The 19,800-nt window shown below is 43.9% G+C and overlaps 1 protein-coding gene across 1 annotated transcript in view; it reads left to right on the top strand.

Moving 5' to 3' along the window:
- peak1 (pseudopodium-enriched atypical kinase 1) overlaps positions 1-19,546 on the top strand; it is a 54,412-nt gene extending 34,866 nt beyond the window's left edge. Inside the window, exons 3-4 of the mRNA XM_039017094.1 lie at positions 176-942; positions 14,364-19,546. Of these exons, the coding sequence (XP_038873022.1) occupies positions 176-942; positions 14,364-15,698 (2,102 nt within the window). The 3' untranslated portion in view covers positions 15,699-19,546. The remainder of the gene's footprint in view (positions 1-175; positions 943-14,363) is intronic.
- Positions 19,547-19,800: the final 254 nt, after the last annotated feature.

Raw genomic sequence — 19,800 nt, 5'->3', positions numbered from 1 at the left:
ATATGTAGCTGCTGTACATGAGAACTAAAGTATGAGAATACTGTCAGAGGAATAGGGTTGTCGGATGTCTTAGGTTCTCTATACAGGCGAATCGTTTGGCTCAATAACTTGGTGATGCTGAACTGTTGATGTTTGAAACGTGCATTGTTGTTGTAATCTCTCTTTCCTTTCGCAGGTCAATCCAGAGCCAACATGATCCCGCTGAAGCAACCACGGAACGTCAAGGCTTCGGATGACACCCTGGCCGACTTGGACGAGGAGGCCTCCAAAGCCACTCCGCCGCCGCTGCCCAAGAAGTCGGTAGCCCGCCCCAGCACAGAGACCTCCAGCCTGGGAAAGGAGCTCCCTCTGAGGCCCAAGCGTGAGGCGAAACCCGGGGGTACCAACCTGAGCGTGGCCAACCCCCTGTACGACCTGGACTCCACCTGGGAGACGGGCAGCCACAGCTCCTCGCTCAGCTCTGAGGCCCGCCCTCATGACCAGGAGAGTGGGGACTCCCTGGAGAGACCTGTGGCGGCCGTCAACAAGGGCCGAGGGGCCAACAGCCTGTCGTGCCTGGCCTCGGCACCCAGCGCCACCACGGGGCGGGAGCGGCGGGGCTGCCACAGTGCAGAGTCCCTGGCGGGTAAGGCTCGGACCACGGCCAGGGTGGGTGGGTGTGGCGGGAGCAGCAAGCCCCAGAGGCAGGCCCTCTACAATGGCATGGACAGCTGGGAGGAGGTGGTGGGTCGCATCCGGGGGCTGCACACGGACACGTTGAGGAAGCTGGCGGGGAAGTGCGAGGACCGCTTTATGGCCGGGCAGAAGGACCACCTGCGCTTTGGCACGGACAGCTGGTCGCACTTCAGGCTGACAACAGGGAAGCCCTGCTGCGAAGCCGGAGACTCTGTTTACTACACTGCCTCCTACGCCAAGGATCCGTTGGTCAACTACGCCATCAAGGTATGACCAAAAGGTTTCAAAAGGAGGCCTTTGCACTCTAAGTAGTAGTAATAAAATAATTTCATATTCCTGGGTGATTTATTTTGATATCAAAATAAATATTGTGAGATCTCTTTGAGCTTCAAGAGAGCAGCTATATTTAAGTTAAATCGTTTTTAATAACTTGCCTAGTTCAATAACGGTTAAATAAATATATATATTTTAAATCTTCACTTATTCATGAAAACTCTTGTAAATAATCTAGTTTAAGCCTGTTGGGCACTGAGTCCCACATGTCTCTTGTTGCCATGGCTTGGAAGTCACCAGCGCTGTCCTCTCTCAACTACCCTCCCGCTGAAGTGAATTTCTTAGCTTTGAAAAGAAAATATTACCAAGGGAACCATTTTATTGTAGTAACTATCACATAGCACACAGTGAAAGACATGCTCTGGAACTTTGGCAACTAGTAAGTCTTTTTTAAACCTCCCGCTTTGATCTGGATGTGTCAGTGTGTAGTTCATACATGCATCATCTATACTGAACAAAAATGTAAACGCTACCTGGAACCATTTCAACGATTTTACTGAGTTACAGTTCATTATAGGAAATCAGTCAATTGAAATACATTTGCTAGGCCCTAATCTATGGATTTCACATGACTGGGCAGGGGCGCAGCCATTGGTGGGCCTGGGAGGGCATAGGCCCATCCAATCAGAATGAGTTTTTCCCCACAAAATTACTTTATTACAGACAGAAATACACCTCCGTTTCATCTGGTGTCTAGTCTCAGACGATCCCACAGGTGAAGAAGCCGTATTTGGAGGTCCTGGGCTGGCGTGTTTACAAGTGGTCTGCGGTTGTGATGCCAGTTGGACGTACTGCCAAATTCTCTAAAATGACGTTGCAGAAGGCTTATGGTAGAGAAATTAAGATTAAATTCTCTGGCAACAACTCAGGTGGACATTCCTACAGTCTGCATGCCAATTGCACGCTCCCTCAAAATTTGAGACATCTGTGGCATTGTTGTGTGACAAAACTGCACATTTTAAAGTGGCCTTTTATTGTCCCCGGCACAAGGTGCACCTGTGTAATGGCCATGCTGTTTAATTAGCTTCTTGATATGCCACACCTGTCAGCTGGATGGATTATCTTGGCAAAGGAGAAATGTTCACACACAGGGAAGTAAACACATTTGTGCACAGAATTCTAGAGAAATTAGCTTTTTTTGTGCGTCTTGGAAAAATTCTGGGATCTTTTATTTCAGCTCATGAAACATGGGACCAAAACTTTACAACCAGTGGAGCAGTGTTTCCTAAATTCGGTCCTAAGGACCCCAAGTGGTGCACGTTTAGTTTTTTCCCCCTAACACTACACAACTGATTCAAATGATCACAGCTTGATGATTAGTTGATTATTTGAATCAGCTGTGTAGTGTTAGGGCAGAAACCCAAATGTGCACCCCTTGGTGTCCCGAGAAACGGGTTTGGGAAACCCTGTAGTAGAGCGAGAAAGATCAATGTGGGTTGATCTGGTTGATTGACAGCTGGGGAAACTGGTGGCAAGACTTTTCATTAGCATTCTCTCTAAAACGGCTACATTAGCGTGCGTGGGCGGCCTGCCGGATGGGAACTGAATATGAGCATGGACCTGGAGATACAGTGCCTTCAGAAAGTATTCACACTTTTTCCACATTCTGTAATGTTACCGTCTGAATTTAAAATAGATTAAAAGTTGAAATGTCTTGAATCAATAAGTATTCAACCCCTTTGTTATGGCAAGCCTAAATAAGTTCAGGAATAAACATTTGCTTAACAAGTCACATAATACGTTGCATGGACTGTGTGCAAAACAGTGTTTAACATGATTTGTTAATGACCAACTCATCTCTGTACCCCATACAATTATCAAACACAGATTCAACCACAAAGACCAGGGATGTTTTACAATCCCTCGCAAAGGGCAACTATTGATATATATTTGTGAAAAAAGAAGCAAACATTGAGCATGGTGAAGTTAGTAATAACACTTTGGATGGTGTTTCAATACACCCAGTCGCTACAAAGATTAAGGCATCCTTCCTAACTCAGTTGCCGGAGAGGAAGGAAACCTCTCAGGGATGTCACCATGAGGCCAATGGTGACTTAAAAACAGTTACAGAGTTTAATGGCTGTGATTGGAGAACATTGAGGATGGATCAACAGCATTGTAGTTACTCCACAATACTGACCTAAATGACAGATTGAAAAGAAGGAAGCCTGCACAGAATAGAAATATTACAAAACATGCATCCTGTTTACGATAAGGCACTACAGTAATACTGCCAAAAATGTGTCAAAGAAAAATTAACCATGTCCTGAATACAAAGCGTTATGTTTGGGGAAAATCCAACACATCACTGAGTACCACTCTTCATATTTTTAGTTTTGTGTGTAGATGCGTGAGATTTTTATTTGATTTAATCCATTTGAATTCAGGCTGTAACACAACAAAATGTGGAATAAGTCAAGGGGTGTGAGAATACTCTCTGAAGGCTCATAGCGGCTGCATTATTTACATGGCAGAAAAACCCTCAGCGCTCCACACAGCACTTCAAAGCCTTCTCCCTCCAAGTTAAGGGCAGGCTCAAGAGAAGGAGTGCTTTTCCCGGACGATTTCCCCGAGAAATAAGACAAACAAGAGCATCCACATGCAGTCATAATAGCCGAGCGACCCAATTAAAAAAGTTATGTCAATGTGCCCCGGTTGTGTGCAGGAAGATATGGTGCTCTCTGTTCCCTCAACACATCAACAAAATGGATCTGTTTATGCATTTGAGTCATGACTATTTAACAGTGTGTTTATTATTCGCAGTCAGTCAGCTTTTCACAGATTTGCAGGAGCGCGTCATATCTTCAAAAGGTTTTTGGAAAGCAATTTCTATTTCAAGGTTAGGCTTCTGATAGCTCTATACTTGATACCAATTCAATGCATTTCAATTGAACTTCCTTAGGGAAAAATCACTCAATTCCATTTAAGTCCATTTTTGAATTAATTCAACTAGGCAAATCAAATTCAAATTGAATTTCAATGCGGTGTGCATTTCTGATAATAAATTGATCCCAACCCTGGTTTGGTATCTAGCCTTATTCTCGCAGAGAAGTGTACCACGGACAGTGCGAGTGACTATTTCTAGCATTGAATCACTTCACAGTTCAAACAACCCTGTGGGTGCAAATAAACTGTCACACTGACTCTCATCATCTCATAACAAAAGTGATGAGGAAAGTAAGGAAATAAATAAATATAGCTCTAGGCTATATAGAACTGTCAGGGTCACTCATACCTATTATTTTCAATTCAAAGGACGGACAACGAATGCCTATTACTGTTGAGACAAAGTTGTTGTATGTCCATTCTGTTTTAGTTTAGTCATCAGTGTGCACTTCTAGATTTGTTGTCCTGTTTCCCAAGTAGGCAAACTTTCAGACGAACATTGATTTGCCCAAAATAGCCACAATGTTAGAACTTAAACACATCAACCTGTATAGTCCACAAGAAATTATTCTGAATGACATATTCAGAGGTTTCCGGAGTGTCGATTTTTGACAGAGCCACAACATTAATTTGTTATTGTAATAACCATCCAGTAACAGCTCACCAATATGAAATACAACTATAGTACAACCGAAAGCCCAGGGGTTATGCTGTCCTATATTTCACCCTGTTTAGACCATTGCATGGCAAATGGTCCAGAAACAAAGGACAATGCCCTCTGAGCAGCCAAAATGTATCTCTGTTACAGTATCCAGAGGACTGAGTGATAGATACCAACCATGGATACTATATAATTATCCTTTCTAAAACGTGTTCACTGAGGATAACTCTGATGCTGTCTATATAGATGTATGATATCTGTGGTAACTGTTCACTAGGGATAACTGATGCTGTCTATATGGATGTATGATCTCTGTAGTTACTGTTCACTAGGGATAACTGATGCTGTCTATATGGATGTATGATCTCTGTAGTTACTGTTCACTGAGGATAACTCTGATGCTGTCTATATGGATGTGTGATCTCTGTAGTTACTGTTCACTAGGGATAACTCTGATGCTGTCTATATGGATGGATGATTTCTGTAGTTACTGTTCACTAGGGATAACGGATGCTGTCTATATGGATGTATGATCTCTGTAGTTACTGTTCACTAGGGATAACTCTGATGCTGTCTATATGGATGTATGATCTCTGTAGTTACTGATCACTAGGGATAACTGATGCTGTCTATATGGGTGTGTGATCTCTGTAGTTACTGTTCACTAGGGATAACTGATGCTGTCTATATGGATGTGTGACCTCTGTGGTAACTGTTCACTGAGGATAACTCTGATGCTGTCTATATGGATGTATGATCTCTGTAGTTACTGTTCACTAGGGATAACTGATGCTGTCTATATGGATGTGTGATCTCTGTAGTAACTGTTCTCTGAGGATAACTCTGATGGTATCTATATGGGGGTATGATCTCTGTAGTTACTGTTCACTAGGGATAACTGATGCTGTCTATATGGATGTATGATCTCTGTAGTTACTGTTCACTAGGGATAACTGATGCTGTCTATATGGATGTATGATCTCTGTAGTTACTGTTCACTAGGGATAACTGATGCTGTCTATATTGATGTATGGTCTCTGTGGTAACTGTTCACTGAGGATAACTCTGATGCTGTCTATATGGATGTATGATCTCTGTAGTTACTGTTCACTAGGGATAACTGATGCTGTCTATATGGATGTATGATCTCTGTAGTTACTGTTCACTAGGGATAACTGATGCTGTCTATATGGATGTATGATCTCTGTAGTTACTGTTCACTAGGGATAACTGATGCTGTCTATATGGATGTATGATCTCTGTAGTTACTGTTCACTAGGGATAACTGATGCTGTCTATATGGATGTGTGATCTCTGTAGTTACTGTTCACTAGGGATAACTCTGATGCTGTCTATATGGATGGATGATTTCTGTGCTAACTTGAATCTGGACAGGGTGAACTCTAAATTTCTCTGAGGTTTTATTGTCCTCTCGGGATTTCTGTTTTATTTACATTGGTCTAATCCCCCACACAAGCTCTTAAATGATGTGGCCCCCTGTGGAGATAGGGCCTGGGAGTGTTTAGGTTACTGTAAACTTGGCATGGTTTGATTGGTGAATGGCGGTTGGTTTTGGGTTGAAAGGTTACAGTTTCAGATGTTATAGTTGGAATGAAATGCTTTTTCTCTCTCTTATCCCGTTTCCAGTTAATGGAGGAAGGTCGTATGATAAATTCTCATTTCCTAGGCCTCTGGCCTAGTAGGCATCTCTTTGTTCATGCCTAGAATTATGCTTTGTTAATGTCAGTATTGCCTTGTTTAAGGGTATTCCTTTTATATGAATCTATTCATTTGACAAAGTAATGAAATACACTTGTATTTAGAATTCCATTCTCAGACATTGCCTATTACTGTAACTCAACTGTAGTGTTATTGCATATTGCTAAATCATCTTTATGGAGTCAGATAAACGTTTTAATAGGCGAATTGCTTCGTCGTATTACTAAGCCGCACGTGAGGCATTTATATGATCGTATATACATGTCAAATGAACCACTGCCCACTACATCTGTATTCAGTTCCTTTGATTGTCTCGTTCAGGGTGCTGCAGTCAGAGAATGTGGCCTGTGGGAGAATGACTGCTCCCTGTGTTCTGTGTGCTTTGATCAAAGTGGGGAGAATGAGAGCGACAGTGAGCTGCACATGGTGTCCCTGGGGGTTTATGAGAAGAGAAGCGCTCCCGCCAATGCCTGTGACAAGCGTGCGCTCTCCTCTCGCAGCTATGCACAAGATGATGAAATGGAACAATGATGCACATCGGAAGAAAGGGACGAGACATAGAGAATCTCTCTTTCTCTGGACCTTCCCTGTGGATTTAGAGAGAGAGAGCAGAACATTTTCTGACTGAAGTTACAGAAGTATGTTTTTCACAATCTGACAGTGTTCTATCAGGGCCTCTTAAAAAAAAAAAAAAAAAAAAAGTGAATATGTTGATCATGGACCCTTAGAGGAAATTCTATTTCTTGCAAGGTTTTGGAGAGCTCTCGTTTTGGATTTGGTTAATGCATATTGTATGAGGCGTGTGACGCCTCTGTACTTTAGTCTAGTGCGTTCACAAAAGTCCGAAGCCATTGCCGCATCTTTAGCATAAAAATACAAAAACCCTGAAGCTCAAGGCAAAACAAAAAAAGCCATCTAGAGGTCGAAAGAAACGCACACCTGTTTAGGCGAGGTGCTGGCTAGCGGAGTAGAACACTTGAAAATTTTAAAGGAGAGCCGCACACTCTATGCGCTCAGATGCAAAAATGTTATAACCTAATATCCAATGTTTCAACAGACAAGCTGTCTTCATCAGGGTATAATGACAAACACTGCAGGTCACTAGTTTATATAGTGTCAAAGGACACACACAGGTGTCTGTAATCATGGCCGGGTGTGGCCTGATATCATTGGTTAATTCTCAGATATAAAAATAACGTACCAAAAACATGAATGGATAGCATACGATTTATAGATACAATTTAGCAACATAGGCCTACAAACATTTACAATAGCAAAATCACAATCACAAGAATGGCTTCAGATCAAAGTCTGCGTTGAGAGCGAGAGAAGCAAGGGTCTTTTAATTAAAGATCCAGGCAGCCTCTCATTTTAACAGTAAATTGTCGAGGTTCACCCCCTCTCCTAGGGAGGGTGACATGTTCGATGCCGATATAACGTAGGGACGAAATCGAATGGTTTGCTTCCAAAAATTGGGCCGCAACTGGGTAAGTCGAGTTTTTGCACCTAGTGGTGCTACGATGCTCCGAGATTCGTACTTTTCATTCGCACTTTGTTTTACCCACATCATTTTTTACCACAAGGACAAGTTATAGAAAAAAAGTAGCCTCTTGGAATGATCGCGTTTGAACTACGCCGTCTATTATTTGAATAACTTAGTATCTCTTTCAAATGGCTTAATTGTTCTTTGCCTAATTAGGCCTCATTTGTTATGCAGCTCGTCAGACCGTGTAATGATTCCTGCAGCCATCCATTGATATGATTGACAGTTCTTTGATAGCCTAAAACCGTGCTGCTTTTGAATGCCAGAGTGTGTAAGTGGGCAAGTGTGGAGCGAGGAGCAGAGCGTAATTTGACCTCTAATTTTGCTCTTGTAATGCTCAGCCACAAGCATTCTCTGCCTAGCATTTATCACTTCCTTCATCACTATTATTTTAATTAGGCCTATTCAGTTGTCATTATTTAGCCTACCCTACCCACAGTAGCCTATATATAGTTTATATTCTACTTTCTACGATAAATTGAGCTTTTAGGTAGGCAATACATAGGCTACTGTATAACGTATATTGTTTTTTCTTGGAATGGAAACACCATAATATAAATACATTTTAATTAAGCTCAAATATCTTCAACAAATTGTAAATAATAAAGGCCAGTATCAGCTTTTTTTTCATGAATAAAAGGGAATAAATGAAATCAAGCTCCAGCGATCAAATGATTTGCGCACAGCAAACACCAACAGGCTTCACATGTGCATTGAGCGTGGGAAATGCTCGCTACAAATGAAATATTCGTTTTATTATTATTATAAAGACAGAGAAATGCACATTTTAAAAAGCTTGATTACATAAAGGAGTGTTAGTGGGAATATAGCCATAATATAAACAAGAGAAAGGAGAATGGAATATATTTAAAAAGCTTAACATTGAAAAATACATTGATGAAGCAGCCGCAAAGTGTGTGGATGCTATTTCTCAAAAATCTATCACTTTTAATTCGGGTCCGGCACAGAGTCCAGTAGGACAGTCTCACATGGCTACAGAGTAAGTAGGGACCGGCACAGAGTCCAGTAGGACAGCCTCACATGGCTACAGAGTAAGTAGGGACCGGCACAGAGTCCAGTAGGACAGTCTGACATGGCTACAGAGTAAGTAGGGACCGGCACAGAGTCCAGTAGGACAGTCTCACATGGCTACAGAGTAAGTAGGGACCGGCACAGAGTCCAGTAGGACAATCTCACATGACTACAGACTAAGTAGGGACCGGCACAGAGTCCAGTAGGACAGCCTCACATGGCTACAGAGTAAGTAGGGACCGGCACAGAGTCCAGTAGGACAGTCTCACATGGCTACAGAGTAAGTAGGGACCGGCACAGAGTCCAGTAGGACAGTCTCACATGGCTACAGAGTAAGTAGGGACCGGCACAGAGTCCAGTAGGACAGTCTCACATGGCTACAGAGTAAGTAGGGACCGGCACAGAGTCCAGTAGGACAGCCTCACATGGCTACAGAGTAAGTAGGGACCGGCACAGAGTCCAGTAGGACAGCCTCACATGGCTACAGAGTAAGTAGGGACCGGCACAGAGTCCAGTAGGACAGCCTCACATGGCTACAGAGTAAGTAGGGACCGGCACAGAGTCCAGTAGGACAGTCTCACATGGCTACAGAGTAAGTAGGGACCGGCACAGAGTCCAGTAGGACAGCCTCACATGGCTACAGAGTAAGTAGGGACCGGCACAGAGTCCAGTAGGACAGTCTCACATGGCTACAGAGTAAGTAGGGACCGGCACAGAGTCCAGTAGGACAGTCTCACATGGCTACAGAGTAAGTAGGGACCGGCACAGAGTCCAGTAGGACAGTCTCACATGGCTACAGAGTAAGTAGGGACCGGCACAGAGTCCAGTAGGACAGCCTCACATGGCTACAGAGTAAGTAGGGACCGGCACAGAGTCCAGTAGGACAGTCTGACATGGCTACAGACTGCTACACTTCACTGCTGGAGGGAATACACAGCCGTCCTTGATTGTGAGCGAGAATGAAATGTGTGTACACAGGGTAAATCAAGTTTTTTCCATCAATACAATCAATGTAGGGATGTAACGTGAATTCATAAGGGAATTGCTTTCACTGTAAAACCAAGTGTTTAGGATCTGAACACATAACTAAACACTTTTGTGTAACACTGTTTAAATGCGAAAGGCATTTAGGTTTTATACACTAAACACTGGGGTTGCTGTTTTAACACTGTAGGGTGTAATGTCGTATTCTGCTAAACCTGGTCTGATATTACAATTCGCCCCCAAAAAAATTGTCCCTTAGGGGTTTTAGATAATTGAACTGTATATTAGGGACTGCAGATTACTGCCGTGGAGCTGTTTTTATGCACCAATAATCTGTGTTCTCTTCTGTTGGTATCACCATTGCACATGCTCTCAGTGGTGTTTGTAGTGAGTCTTTTTATAGAACGTCTGACCATACAGTTGCCTAGGTACTTCAGTATTATAGACAGTGTAGTCGTGTACAATGGCAGCACCTCCCTATAACTATAGAGGTGTCATTCTGGAGATCTAAGGGCTTGTTTTTCAGAGCGGGACATAGGCCCAGGTGGAATGAATGTAGATGGAGCCCTAAACACATTTTGTGGGGACTGACGGGTTGCCGTCTCTAATGAACCGTTTCAGATGTAATGTGTGTATGAGTTAGTAGTCGAAGCACGGTGCAGATGTGCATCCTGGTATTCTGTCTGATTTGTTCCTATATGTATATATTTCCGGTAAATAGTTCACCAAAGTTTATTGCACCATACTGGCTGGCTACTTGTTTTATTTCTCCAATCATCTGTGGCCAAATCATTTACCCGCTGCAGTTTGAGATTATATATTCCCTTTTATTTATGAAAAGAAGCTGATACTTGCCTTTTATTGTTTAGGATTTTTTAAAGATATTTTAGCTTAATTAAATAGATTTATATTATGGTGTTTCTACTCCAAGAAAAACTCAAATACATTTTACAGTAGCCTATGTATTGCCTACCTAAAAAAAATCCACTAATGCATTTGAAGTCCTTCAAAATAGAATCTACATATATCCTAATGGTAGAAAGTAGAATAGACACTACATATAGGCTAGTGTGGGTGGGGTAGGCTAAACAATTACAACCGGATAGGCTGAATTAAAAGAATAGTGATAAAGGAAATAGAAAATGCTAGGCCGAGCATGCCCAGAGCCGGAGAAAGGCACTGCACCTCAGTGCTAGAGGCGTCACTACCGACACCCTGGTTGGAGTCCAGGCTGTATCACAAGCGGCTGTGATTGGGAGTCCCATAGGGCGGCGCACACTTGGCCCAGCATCGTCCGGGTTTGGCAGGTGTAGGCCATCATTGTCAATAAGAATTTGTCCTTAACTGACTTCCCTAGTTAAATAAAGGTTAAATAAATAAATAAAAATGCTCTGCTCCACACTCGCCCACTCAAAAGCAGCCCTGCTTTAGACTATCTAAAAACTGGGCTTCCGTATTGATATCTTTGTGTATCATGACTGAAATACTGTGCCAGGTGAAAGTCTACACACCAGAATGGCTCTCCAAGATGTGTTGAGTGTTCCTGAATGGTCCAGTCTCCGTCCTGACTTAAATCTGCTTTAAAAAAAATCAGAGATAAGGTTTGAATATCGCTGTCCATCAATGATTCCCAACCAAATTTACTGAGCTTGAGCAATTTTGACAAAACAATGGATATACAGTGTATTCAGAAAGTATTCAGACCCCTTCACATTTTCCACATTTTGTTACGTTACAGCCTTATTTTAAAATGTAATAAATTGTTTTTTTCCCCTCAACAAGCTACACCCCATAACGACAAAGCAAAAATATGTTTTTGAAGTATTTGCAAATGTATTAAAAATAAAGACTGAAATCACATGTACATAAGTATTCAGACACTTTGAAGCACCTTTGGCAACAATTACATTCTCAAGTCTTGGGTACGACGCTACAAGTTTGGCACACCTGTATTTGGGGAGTTTCTCCCATTCTTCTCTGTAGATCCTCTCCTCAGAGATCTTCGATTGGGTTCAAGTCCGGGCTCTGGCTGGGCCACTCAACGACATTCAGACACTTTTCCCGAAGCCACTCCTGCGTTGTCTTGGCTGTGTGCTTAGGGTCATTGTCCTGTTGGATGGTGAACCTTCACCCCAGTCTGACGTTCTGAACGCTCTGGAGCAGGTTTTCATCAAAGATATCTCTGTACTTTATGTCATTCATCTTTCCCTTGGGGCCTCCCGAGTGGCGCAGTGGTCTACGGCTGTTTCGCAGCGCGTACAGCGTCACTACAGATCCGTGTTCGATTCCGGGCTGTGTCGCAGCCGGCCGTTACCGGGAGACCCATGAGGCGGTGCACAATTGGCCCAGCGTCGTCTGGGTTAGGAGAGGGTTTGGCAGGCCGAGATGTCCTTGTCCATTCACGTTTAGCGACTCATGTGGTGGGTCGGGTGCATGCACACTGACATGGTCGTCAGTTGTACGTAGTTTCCTCTGACACATTGGTGTGGCTGTCTTCCGGGTTAAGCGAGCAGTGTGTCAAGAAGTAGTGCAGCTTGGCAGGGTTGTGTTTCGGAGGACACATGCCTCTCAACCTTCGCCTCTCCCGAATCCGTATGGGAGTTGCAGCAATTGTAACCACTATTTTGGATTTCACGAAATTGGGGAGAAAAAGGGGTAAAAATAACCAAACAAATGTATCTTTCCCTCGATCCTGACTAGTCTCCCAGTCCCTGCGGCTGAAAAATACCCCCACAGCATGATGCTGCCACCACCATGCTTCACCGTAGGGTGGTATTCGGCATTCAGGCCAAAGAGTTCAATCTTTGTTTCATCAGACCAGAGAATCTTGTTTCTCATAGTCTGAGAGTCTTTAGGTGCCTTTTGGCAAACTCCAAGTGGGCTGTCGTGGCCAAAGTGGCTTCCGTCTGGCCACTCTACCATAAAGGCCTGATTGGTGGAGTGCTGCAGAGATTAGTCCTTCTTGAAGGTTCTCCCATCTCCACAGAGGAACTCTGTCAGAATGACCATCGGGTTCTTGGTCACCTCCCTGACTAAGGCCCTTCTCCCCCGATTGCTCAGTTTGGACGGGTGGTTATCTCTAGGAAGAGTCTCGGTGGTTCTAAACTAGTTCCATTTAAGAATGATGGAGGCCACTGTGTTCTTGGGGACCTTCAATGCTGCAGAAATGTTTTGGTACCCTTCCCTGATCTGTGCCTCGACACAATCCTGTCTCGGAGCTCTACGGACAATTTCTCCGACCTCGTGGGTTGGTTTTTGCTCTGACATGCACTGTCAACTGTGGGACCTTATATGGACAGGTGTGTGCCTTACCAAATCAATTGCATTTACCATAGGTGAATCCAATGAAGTTGTAGAAACATATCACGGATGATCAATGGAAACAGAATGCACCTGAGCTCAATTTTGAGTCTGAATACTTATGTAAATAAAGTATTATTTTTTTATTTTTTTTATGCATTTGCTAAAATGTCTAAAAACCTGCTTTGACTTTGTCATTATGGGGTATTGTGTGTAGATTCATGAGGGGAAAAAAGATGTAATCAATTTTAGAATAAGGCTGTAACGTAGCAAAATGTGGAGAAAGGGAAGGGTCTGAATATTTTCTGAATGCACTGTATGTTGCCCTAAGAGTTGTACAAAGTTGCTAGAATAAAAATTATTCACAGCTGTTATGGCTGCCAAAGGTGCGGGACGGTTGAGCTAACGTAGGCTAATGTGATTAGCATGAACATTTCCCAGGACATAGACATATCTGATGTGGGCAGAAATCTTAAATTCTTGTTAATCTAACTGTACTGTCCAATTTACAGTAGCTATTACAGTGAAATAATACCATGCTATTGTTTGAGGAGTGTGCACAGTTATGAACTTGAAAATGTATTAATAAACCAATTAGGCACATTTGGGCAGTCTTGATACAACATTTTGAACAGGTAAGCAATGGTTCATTGGATCAGTCTAAAACTTTGCACATACACTGCTGCCATCTAGTGGCCAAAATCTGAATTGCGCCTAGGCTAGAATAATACATTATGGCCTTTCTCTTGCATTTCAAAGATGACGGTACAAAAAAAATACATTTTTTTTCCCCTTTGTATTATCTTTTACCAGATCTAATGTGTTATATTCTCCTACATTAATTTAACATTTCCACAAACTTCAAAGTTTTTCCTTTCAAATGGTATCAAGAATATGCATATCCTTGCTTCAGGTCCTGAGCTACAGGCAGTTAGATTTGGGCATGTCATTTTAGGCGAAAATTTTAAAAAGGGAGGATCCTTAAGAGTGTCAGGGGTGTGAAGACATATGCAATTTATATGATTTTTCTTTCATTTTGAAAATGTGGAGTAGGTTGTGTAGATCGATGGGGGGAGAAATTGAGTATAATCCCCTTTTAGATGAAATTAAAAGGCAGAAAATGTGAAGACTGTGCAAGGGGTGTGTAAACTTTCTCTAGCGACTGTATATATCTTAGTACTGGAAATTGTTGTAGATGTTGACAGCCTTTCTCTTTCTCCCTCTCTCCAGATCTGTCGGTGTAATGTGAAGGAGAACCAGCAGCAGTTTTTCCACAGCCTGGCGGTGAGACAGAGCCTTGCACTCCACTTCAACATCCAGCAGGACTGTGGCCACTTCCTGGCCGACGTCCCCCCCCGCCTGCTGCCCTGGGAGGAGGAGGAAGAGGAGGAAGAGGAAGACAATGAGGAAGGGCAGAAAGAGACAAAGGATAAGGAGTCAAGGAGGAAGAAGGAGACTGTCGAAACAACGAATGCCATGCAGAACAGGCATGTCGAGGAGGCCCAGATCCCAGGCCACCACATGGGCACCACCGGCCGCCTGCGCAGCCGAGTGGTGGTGATCACCCGTGAGGTGCCCTTCCAGACCGTTGCTGACTTCGTCCGGGAGGGCGCAGTCCGGCACGCCCGCAACCCGGACCTGTACGAACGTCAGGTGTGCCTGCTGCTTTTACAGCTGTGCTCGGGCCTGGAGCACATGAAGCCCTACCACGTGACCCACTGTGACCTGCGTCTGGAAAACCTGCTGCTGGTGCACTGTCACCCGGGAAACCCCTGGAACTTGGACCTGCTCGAGCCCAACAATAACAGCAGCAACAGTGCCACCTCCGGGGCAGGTGCTGCCAACACGGCCACCAACGCCACCTGCCCTGCCCGCCTCATCATAAGCAACTTCTCCCAGGCCAAGCAGAAGAGCCCCCTGGTGGTGGACCCCAGCGCGCTGTGCAACCAGTCGCGACTGGCGCCCGAGATTGTCACAGCGACGCAGTATCGCAAGTGCGACGAGTTCCAGACGGGCATCCTCATCTACGAGATGCTGCACCGGCCCAACCCCTTCGAGGAGACACCCGAGCTGAAGGAGAGGGAGTACACCTGGGCTGACCTGCCGCCACTCCCGGCCCGCTCCCTCTACTCCCAGGGCCTGCAGCAGCTGGCCAGCCTCCTGCTCACCGTCAACCCCTCGGAAAGGATCCAGATGGCCGAGGCCAGGGCCTGCCTGCAGTGTCTGCTCTGGGGGCCCCGTGAGGACCTCTTCCAGGCGCTCAGCTACACCGGTGGCCAGACTTCAGGCACCAACTCCAGCCAGCACGAGACCATCCTCCAGAACTGGCTGGACCTGAAGAGGACGCTGATGATGATCAAGTTCGCAGAGCGCTCGCTGGACACGGGCTGTGGCGTAAGCCTGGAGGATTGGCTGTGCTGCAAGTACTTGGCCTTCGCGTCCACAGACACGCTCAGCCGAGTGGTGCGCATCCTCCAGCAGCAACACTCACAGTCCCAGCATCTGACCCAGTCTCAGCAGCACCTAACCCAATCCCAACACCTGACCCACTCCCAACCGCTCTGAGCTCCATTACTCACTAGCTACTCACCGCTCATCCAATTCTCTCTAGACTCGTGTCGTAATGCTAACAGATCTTACACTTCTCGTCTCTGTCCTATCCCTTCAACAACGCAACCAAACCATGAGAGGAAAATCTATGGTAAAAATTGTAATAAATCATTAGCCTTATTGTGGACTATGACATTGTATGCAGTGCTCAGTTGTTTCACCAGTGTATATTTTCTTTTGGTGGGAAAAAGTGTAGCGGGTGTGTGTTATCAAATTAAACCTGCTTCAATGTACGATGAAGTACTCGGATGAGACAAAAAGTACTTTAATACTACAAACTGGCAAATAGTCCTCGCTTGGTAAAATCTCAATGAGCTTCAATGAACAAGTAGGAAAAAAACATAACCCGTCAAAAAGGATGCTTGAATTGCTCTCAGCTGGAGTTGCCACAGCAACAGGTTATCTCCACATTCAATTCAATGGGCCCCGATCTGAAAATCCAATCTCCTCAGACTTGAGTCTACTTTCACATTATTAGCCAATTATTACACAGGTCCTCTTTGCCAGGGTTTGTTGTTCAGTTCACAGTATGTGACAGTAATGCGGCAGCACTGGGACTGGATATAAGCCTAGTGATAGTGACCACATAGCCCAGCCAATCTCTGCTGGCTCCAGTTGCTCTGACATCCCCTTGTTGTCTGTGTGTTTGTCTAGCCACCTCTCAAAACTGTCTCAAAGACATGAGTCCTATAGGGAATTCAGAGGGATTTAGCCTTCAGATCAGAGCTATCCTAACTAGAGCTGTCACCTTGAACTAGGACGTTTGAATAATGCAGTTGAGTTTAGCTTTGAATGGATTTCAAGATAGAATGTCAACGTGCATAGTGTAGTGGTCAAGCTTGCCCCAAGGCTACAGCTCAGTCCTAGTCTAAACATCCCCAATAATCTTCTCAGGCCTCGCCCACTCCCTTTCACTGTCAACCATTACTGGGGGGGGGGAGAAAGGGAGGGTTGAGGCTCCAAGGACGATTGATTAAGAATGAAGAATACAGGCTCCTCGGTTCCCCAAGGAGGACAGACACCCAGCCCAAATTTAGCATTACGTCTTCTCCTCCACCATGAACTCAACCACCCAATAAGGAGGCAAAAGCTCTTTATTCTTAGGTACATCGTTGGAATTATTTTTCAACCACCAAGTGTGTTATGCAAACTGAGAATCGCCAAAGTCCTGCCCCCCGCAGTCTCCATTTTGACAATTGTGAGGAATACATTGAGGCGACAACCTTTTGGATGTTTATATAAGAGGCATCTGTTTCAGTTCGTCAAGGTGAATGCATTGTAACACAGTCATTTGAAGTGTCCTTACCACTGCGTAAATACAGTACATGATTTTGCAATCAATCCAGGCTGCCATGTCGCTTCCTATTACCATTGATGCGAAGTTAGACAGTAGTCGGACATGAACGCACTCCCAGTGTAATTTGCTATTTTTTAAGCAGAGCCAGAACTTAGAATACTAGGAAGTCTGTTTTAGTTGTGTGTTTCGTGGACAAACACTATTTTTCCTTTGGATATGTGCAATTAATGTCAAATGTTATTATTAACTATGAAAATGACTGTACTTAAACATGTACGTAGCCAACTTTTATCACTTTTCAGTTATTCTCGCTTCCATTATTATTTCTGGCACATAACTGGCAATGACGTTCAGCTGGAAACGCAGGATTTAGTCTCGAACCCCGATGTGGAACTTGTTGTGGGGAGCTAGGACAACATTATTGCAGCGCGTAGAGGGACTTTGATGTTTCAGGGACGGCTTGTTGGGTTTTCTTTTTTGTATTTGTTTGTAGTCTTTAATTCTACTTTTTTTTTCTTCTTCATTTTATTTGTTAATATAAGATGCCTATGTGTTTCTAATTGACTGCTTCTGGCCTGGGTGACAGGATCAATGTTCGCACGTTCAGTAGAACTCGAAGCGTTCCTACGCGCGGAATGGAAAGGTAGAAGCGAAGCGGAGAACAGGTCGTGATAAAAAGCCGTTCTAGCATGGTAACACTGTTCCGTCTGGATTAACCAGGCTAGTTCCAGCCCTCGTGCAAAGAAACAGGCGGTAGGTGTGCTCAGCAGCAGCACGTGGAATGTAGGAGTCTCTCTGGACTGGAGTGAAGCTTCGTTTGGAACTAAAAGGATCCCATGAACCTGGACGTATTATTCCCAATAGACTGTGTTAGCCACTCAGCCTCCATTTTGGGGCGTTTCGCCTAGTTAACCACTATACATGACAAGCGTTCCCGATCAATAGAGAATGGCCACTGCCTTAAACCCTGCAACATCTAACCACACCACCCAACCACTGAGATTCACACGCCTATTGTCCCATCACTATATATCCGTTTTATGGGCTGCCATGGGAACTCACTACAACTGTTGCAGATACATAGCCATCCCTCTGCCTCATCAGCATTGGTGATACCACTGCACACAGTCAGCTTGTGGTCCTTTATAGCCAAATGAATGAGCATTTGGCTTTATGGCCTGTGTCCGTCTGCCTGGAATCAATGCAACTGAAATAGATGGCTTACGTTGGCTTTGCTTCTATCAGTTTAGGGAAGCTTACTGAAGACAATGGAGACCGTTTGTGTGCTTTTGTGGTTTGAACAATGTGAGCGGTTTCGGCAGATCCCACATACGTTGGACTCACAGGTTGACGTCTCTAGCAGTGCTAGTTCGACACAGCAGATTCCTATAATTAAGAGTTATATCATGTCAAAATGATAATTGATAGCGTGACACAAATACCCAGCAGAGTACCCGGATGTTTTTTTTCTGTACCTCTCTAGATTTATATATCCACAATAGGAGTGTGCAATGGCCTCCGGCATATCAGATCTAATGGGGTTTACTACACGCATTGCACAATAGACTATTTGGTTTCCAAACACAACAGGTGTATGACTCTGAAACACATATTTTTGGATTCCGCTTGTAATGTTTGGTCATCGGGTGCGTGTCCATGCAGGTTTGGTTTCTCTTAGTAAGTATTTAACTGTTTTACTTATTCACCTCTACTCATCTAACAGCGTCCTGTGAGAAGATGACCAAACTCTGCCATGGTTTCCTTTCTTTATATCCAAATGAATAACGTGACATGGCAGCCAGCCACTCACTAGCTAGGTCAGTGGGGGAGAACTACTGGGAACTACTGTGAGAAAGGGATCCTGTGTATTTAGATATAGGGTCAGATGTGATGTCAAGGACATCGAATGGTGACTTCGGGTCGAAGAGTCCAGGCCGCTGAGGAATGCATGTGGACTGCACTGGTGGCTGTCCTTGTATCTAGAGAGTCAACATTTATATTATCTAATGTAATCTTTAATCTACACTATTTACAGAATTTACAGTGCACCGCTATCGGTCTGTCACGACAGACAAGATACCATGCATCAGCTTTACTTTTTTGTCTCATTTGTTTTGGGAGAAAACTGGTGAATTGTTTTTTCTGTCCAGAAGAATGTTATTATAAAACTATAGTGTTCTCACCTTTTGGAAAAAGAGTGTTTGCATACAGATTCATGTACAGTATTTTTCCCTCTTGTAAATGATCGAGTTAAACTACTTTAACAGCCAGTTGGGAGGAGGGTTTTTGAATGAATAACAAAACACCATTAAAAACGCATTGTTCATGGATAGTGTTGCCAACAGTGAGTTTTGCAGTTTTTTATCATTGCATTTTAATCGCCACTGAACATAAAAAGTAAACTCTCTTGGCTTTCTATATATGTGTATATCTCTTGGCCTATTGCCATTTTATTGTTGATCAAGTAACCGATAGTAACACAACAATAAATGTATGTTTTTATATACATTGTGTGTGAGACCCCATTATTGCCAATCTGTGTCAGCCGCTTGCATGTCCCTCTTGTGGTGATGAAGTGTAACAACTGACTAATACAAGGGCTGCATCCCGATAGTCTAGTTGGCTTCCTTATGAGGTAGGATCCTCCCCTTGACTCCTTTCCATTTATTTGCGCTGCTGTAACAAAAGCAAGACTGGAGAAAGGTAATACCTTGTAGTTAACCACTATGTTGCTTTCACGTCTTCTGTGCTTTCAGATTA

This window comes from Salvelinus namaycush, chromosome 21 (assembly GCF_016432855.1).
Source record: "Salvelinus namaycush isolate Seneca chromosome 21, SaNama_1.0, whole genome shotgun sequence".
Taxonomy (NCBI): domain Eukaryota; kingdom Metazoa; phylum Chordata; class Actinopteri; order Salmoniformes; family Salmonidae; genus Salvelinus; species Salvelinus namaycush.
Note: the sequence above shows the minus strand (reverse complement) of the source record. Positions and strands in the feature narration are given on the sequence as shown.